This window comes from Babesia bigemina, scaffold Bbigscaff_77700, assembly GCF_000981445.1.
Source record: "Babesia bigemina genome assembly Bbig001, scaffold Bbigscaff_77700".
NCBI lineage: Eukaryota > Apicomplexa > Aconoidasida > Piroplasmida > Babesiidae > Babesia > Babesia bigemina.
Window position 1 is genome coordinate 1 of NW_012237373.1, and position 6,404 is coordinate 6,404.

Genomic DNA, 6,404 nt, shown 5'->3' on the forward strand with positions numbered 1-6,404 from the left:
AGGGGGCGATTTAGATGGGTTTAGGGAGCGATTTAAGGTGGTTAAGGGGCGATTTTAGAGTAGTTAAAGGGGCGATTTTGAAGTGGTTTAAGGGCCGATGTAGAGTGGGTTAGGGAGCGATTTTGAGTGGTAAAAGGGGCGATGTAGAGTGGATAAAGGGGCGATGTAGAGTGGGTTAAGGGGCGATGTAGAGTAAGTAAAGGAGCGATGTGGAGGGGGTTAAGGGAGCGATGTAGAGTGGGTTAGGGAGCGATGTAGAGTGGATAAAGGGGCGATGTGGAGTGGATTAGGGAGCGATGTAGAGTGGATAAGGGGCGATGTAGAGTGGATAATAATCATTACTTAGGTCATCTGCTTGGTCACCATGTCATCGCTGCCGTGACCATGTCATCGCTGCCGTGACCATGTCATCGCTGCCGTGTCCATGTCATCCATGCCGTGACCATGACGTCGCTGCCGTAATTATGTCACCGCTGCCGTGACCATGTCATCGCTGCCGTGACCATCAACTTGGTCAGGTGGTAGGTCGTGGCATTGGTCACCACGTTGGTCATGGCATTGGTCAGCACCTTGGTCAGCACATTGGTCAACACGTTGGTCAACACTTTGGTCAGCATCTTGGTCAGCATCTTGGTCAGCATCTTGGTCAGCACTTTAGTTAACTACTACACAATCACATACAACGATTAGTGAGTGATGCAACAGATTAAAGTACAATTCATGAGTTAGGTGAGTAGGTGATATGCTAGGTGAGTGTAGGTAGTAAACACGTGAGTACGATTATGGCTGCAGGTAAAACACTCTGTTAAGCTTGTTAACACGTGCAGCGGCGAGTAGTGATTGAGCAGCAATCCTATGACTCGAGGGACTATGTAGATGCGATTTGATGTGGAGGAGGTCTAGGCGGATGACCATGATGTGGATGAGGTACAGGAAAGAGAGGAGCCAGAGGGTAAGGACAAGGTAGGAGAAGGGTTGTCTGATAGTCCAAATGAAGTTGTCACATTCCTCAAATAATTTGGTGAAATATTGCGATTTTAGTACGTTTTGTAATTGCGCGTACAGGTTACGGCAGTATCTTCTTTGATCACCGGATAACAATTTTTTGACGTCGCCAAATGTGAAGCCGTAACTGTATAAAATGCTCATCACACCGCGGCATCCCACCAGCGATCGGCACTTGCAGCCGTAGCCATCGCCGTGCTTGCCCGGTTTACAAGAGCTGCCGTCGACGCATGTGCTGCATCCCCAATCTTGGCAAGAGATACTGCTGAATGAATCAAACAATGATTTAAGATAGTCATACAGTGTCCATGGTAGATAAACGGCCCATGAGAGATACACGTTAGTATGTTTAGCTGCGATGTAGTAGTACGTGTCGCAGAATAGGGTCTGCAGGTACGGCCCGCAGTGGACGTTATCTTCGATTGCAAGCATACATGACTGACTCATCGCGAGGCTCGACATATCAGCCGATTTTGGAATATGATTACTTGCATTATGACTACTCTGACTGTTGCCATAAGCGGCACTAAGCGCACCTGTGAGTTTGGTTGTCTCCTTATATAAGTCAATGGACAACTGTTTGGTTGTGATTTCAAAAGCCGTTTTGATAGCATCGGTACCAGAATCCGTATTACTATTCAGCACATTAACTAATGAGACGGCAAAATTGAAGTGCTCGGGTAGCGATGAGGGCGGTTTAGTCATTAAGCAAAATAGCGTTGTTATATATGAGTTTGCGAAGAAATTTTCTAGCATCTCACATAATGCTCTACCCGTCTTCTCACTACCAGAAAACCCCCTGAAACCGAGAGGTGTCAAACACGGCATACCCTTCTTAGCTTTCGGGCACGTTGAACATACAGCTCTACACCCTATGGAACTGACATGATGAGGCAAGTGGCCAGGTAAGCAGTCGTTGAGGTAGCTCATTAAAGGGGAGTTTGGTTGGCAATTTGGTTGGGTATTTGCCTGGCACGTTGGCAAACACCCTACTTGGCTCGTTGCTTTGTCTTTTGGGTGCTCGTTACATTGCCATTTAGCTGATGGGACGTTCTGGCCGTATACACAATCGGCCCACCCGTAGTGTTGAGCACCGATGCTACATTGCCTATACAAAAATCTCAGTGGCGGGTACAACCTGCTTAGGACATCCAGTAGCATCTGGAGGCAATCTTCGCCCTTGGATGGGTAGTGAAAGTTAAGCGAATTGGCGCAGTAGTCGACGGCGTACATGGTATGAGCATTTCCGTAACCGACGATTCTGGTCAGAACGTCATATGACTTTGAGCACAAACGCATCACCGCTTTCCGTGTATCATCATATAACATGTTGTTTGGATGCGCTGGGAGGAAGTCATCTCTCATGTCTGTAACAGTTATCTCAAACCCGTCGAGATCTGCTGCGACCTGTTTATTTGGATCCTCAAATAATTCACTCACAGCATCACGCAGAACTTCTTCATAAACGGAACTGCATGGAAGCCCTGACAGCCAACAAAGTATTTCGAACACGTTACATGGCCGCTTCTTGGCAGCAAACGTTGAGACGTGACAGACTTGATAGTAATCGTTAAGGTGCTCGTTCAGCATCTGAAGCGCAAGTTTGGTGTCTTTATCTGTGTGGTATATATGCTTGTAATCGTCGCTAATCAGAAGCTTTTTGATTTTTGTGGCAGCAACGTTCTTATCTAACTCCCCCTTTTGCTTCTCTTTGACGGAGACATCATAGCCTTGATGGTAAAAGAACATTCCAACATCTGTGTTTTTGTTAATTTTCTGAAATCTCTGTTCCGTATAACAATACTTCTTCAGAACTTTAAAGGCAATGTGCAAGTTAGAGACAACAGTCAAACAGACCTTAGACAGCTTTTCACCGTAAGGCGTTAATTTTTCGTTTTGACCAGAATTTTTACCAGCATCATTTTTAACAAGTGGATTTAACGTAAAATTGATTAATGTTCCATCATCATACCCGTTCACATACACCCGCTCCATCTGCTCGACAAACCCCTGCAGCCCCGCTCTGACCGCATCGAGCAGCTCCGGGTGCCGGGGGTTGGCGAAGTGGGAGGGGTGGAGGAGGTGGAGGGAGGAGGAGAGGGATTCATGCTTTTTGGTGTATGTATGATCAAATATATATGTTCTAGAAGGTGTAGAGTCATTTTTGAGGTGGTCGAGTAATTCGTTGAATTTAGTGTTGACGGCGGTGAGGTGCTGGAGGTTGGTAGCATTGATGCCTTGAAGGGCCTGCGGTTCCGACGCAATTTCGGATTTGATTTGGTAATCAGTATACTTATGAATATTAGTGAAATAGGCGTGGAATGCTGTGGAGAGTTCTTTGAATTTCCCAAGATGCTGTGCGCCCTTAGGTGACGGAGCAAGGGGCTGGGCAAGATTGGAAATTTCGTTAAACAATTCAGTGGGCAAATTATCATCAAAATATGAAGAATGGTCTGGTTTTACAGTGTACTTATTACCTCCCATCACTCTCATCAACCCCTTGAACCCGATGCGCAGATCCCTCTCAATCTCCCCCGGCAACCCCTGCAACTCCTGGCTGACCTTGTCCGCGAACGCGGTGAGCATTAGTTTAGTATGACGAACGTAGCGTTTCCTGAGGTCTGTGATGATTATGTTTTTCGAGTCGGTGATTGCCGAGTTTATATACGACTGCAGTCCGCTGACGCATTTGCTACGCAGTCCATCGATTGCGGAAATATATGACTCCACTTCCTGTAACCACGTATCTAATTTGCTTTCCACTTCTTCGGCAACATCGAGTATCCTATTAATGCTTGTAGTTAGCGATCTCATGTTGGTGGGTAAGGTTTTAGTGATGCTTGTAAGCGTTGAGTCTGGTACATTCGTATTGGTCGATTGAGTTTTAAGATTCGAAATGTCGTTTTTGATGCCTTGAACTAACTGCCCTATACGCTGTAAATCGCCTTTTGAATTTTCCATGAATTTCTCAATATTGATTTTCATAGATCCGTACTTTTTAAGTACCGTATTACCTCTCTCGGCTGCCTTCGCATCAAGCGTCTTAATTACGCTTTCTAAAACATTATTTATGAATTCAGAACAAAGGCCAGCATATGCTTCACCATCACTTAAACTTGTAACGTATTCGTTCATCAATTTTGTGATTTGTATACGCAAGCTGTCTAGATCTGTCTCTATCGCTTTAGGAAATATTTCTACTGCATTATTTAGATCTTCGGCAAATCCTTCAAGCACTGGTTGGTTTTTCATACGGATACCGATGGACATCAAATCATTCAGCGGCTGAACCACCTTTTTTATTTCCGCAAGCGCCGTATGAATCTTAGGATAACGATCTTCGAATATCAAAATATCGTCGCCGACGTAACTGCGGGATGCTACTAATTTCTCTTTATTGTTCTTAACCCAGTCGCTCAATGGTTGGTAAATGTCTTTTTTCATGGTACTTTGAAATGCGTTCATTTTGTTTCTAATATCATTTAATAGAGCCTCCACTTTTGTCCTAGTCTCATCATCGACTTTTCTATGTATGTCATTGCACCTCTCAACAACTTTCTTAATGCTGTATTCCAAATCGTGACTCTGATTCTGACACGAAAATTGCAGCACGTCTAATTCACGTTTCATGGCATTTATAGCATTATTAACATTATTACGAGTGTCGAAATTCAAATCAGCAATCTCAGTCTGCAAAGTCTTAGTAGTCTCGGTGAATCCGACAGTCGCCTTAATTGAATCCTTTAACTTTCGGTTCACGTCATCAACCGCTTGCTTAGCGACATCGGCGTCCCCCGTCCTCAGGATCATAGTAGTACCTGCAACAGCATTATCATTTAATATAGCACTTACCTGAGTTTTAAGCTCTTTCATCTCCCCTTCAAGCTTTTTTATTGGTTGTTTAACTTTCTCATTCCCCTCCTGCACTTCCCTGTTATACCCCGCGATGCGAGCAGGCAACTCGGTGAAAAGCCTTTTAAAGCCCTCGTGACCTGAGCAAAGATGTTTGTTAATAAGCGTTAAAATGTTGTTAATTAATATATTTTTACCCACACTGTAAGGCTGTTTCTCGCTGACATCCCTAAGCACCTGATACAAAAATCCCATCACTGCATCACAAAGCCTATCCAAGTCAGAGTACACAATCCCCTGGCCAGTGTAGCCTTTGGAGTCTTTGTTGAAGCCAAGGAAGGTCTCGAGGCCGGTGCAGAGGTTATTAAGGATGTTAGTAGGGTTGTTATTTGAGGTATTTTTGAGGTTAAAAATTTTATCAAATTTCTTGTCAAGCTCCCTAGGCGGCCCATGGTCAGGGCAGTGGCAAGAGGTGGAAGAAGGGAGGTGAAGGGTGACAAGGCAGAAGTTATTGTCATGGTGGATAGAGGTCATAGCGGTATTATGGCGAGGTGATTCAAGGGATGTAGAGTGGATAAAGGGGCGATGTAGAGTGGACAAAGGGGCGATGTAGAGTGGACAAAGGGGCGATGTGGAGTGGATTAAGGGGCGATGTAGAGTGGATAAGGGAGCGATGTAGAGTGGGTAAGGGGCGATGTAGAGTGGGTAAAGGGGCGATGTAGAGTGGGTAAAGGGGCGATGTAGAGTGGGTTAAGGGGCGATGTAGAGTGGGTTAAGGGGCGATGTGGAGTGGGTTAAGGGGCGATGTAGAGTGGGTTAAGGGGCGATGTGGAGTGTATAAAGGGGCGATGTGGAGTGGGTTAGGGAGCGATGTAGAGTGGGTTAGGGAGCGATGTAGAGTGGGTTAGGGAGCGATGTAGAGTGGGTTAGGGAGCGATGTAGAGTGGATAGAGGAGCGATGTAGAGTGGGTAAAGGGGCGATGTAGAGTGGGTTAAGGGGCGATGTAGAGTGGGTTAGGGAGCGATGTGGAGTGGATAAGGGAGCGATGTAGAGTGGGTTAAGGGGCGATGTAGAGTGGATAAAGGGGCTATGTAGAGTGGACAAAGGGGCGATGTAGAGTGGATTAAGGGGCGATGTAGAGTGGGTTAAGGGGCGATGTGGAGTGGATAAAGGGGCGATGTGGAGTGGATAAAGGAGCGATGTAGAGTGCATAAAGGGGCGATGTAGAGTGGGTAAAGGGGCGATGTGGAGTGGATAAGGGGCGATGTGGAGTGGGTTAAGGAGCGATGTAGAGTGGAGAAAGGGGCGATGTAGAGTGCGTTAGGGAGCGATGTAGAGTGGATAAAGGGGCGATGTAGAGTGGGTTAAGGGGCGATGTAGAGTGGGTTAAGGAGCGATGTGGAGTGGGTTAGGGAGCGATGTAGAGTGGATAGAGGAGCGATGTAGAGTGGATAAGGGAGCGATGTAGAGTGGGTAAGGGGCGATGTAGAGTGGGTAAAGGGACGAGTGTAGAGTGGGTAAAGGGGCGATGTAGAGTGGTTAAGGG

At 46.1% G+C, this 6,404-nt stretch overlaps 1 protein-coding gene across 1 annotated transcript; it reads right to left on the reverse strand.

Annotated features, from left to right (window-relative positions):
* Positions 1–780: 780 nt before the first annotated feature.
* BBBOND_0006440 (hypothetical protein, conserved) lies at positions 781–5,391 on the reverse strand (the record flags this gene model as incomplete). The annotated part of the gene is made up of 1 exon (XM_012915469.1): positions 781–5,391. One exon carries the CDS (start codon positions 5,389–5,391, stop codon positions 781–783), a length of 4,611 nt encoding a protein of 1,536 aa, XP_012770923.1.
* Positions 5,392–6,404: the final 1,013 nt, after the last annotated feature.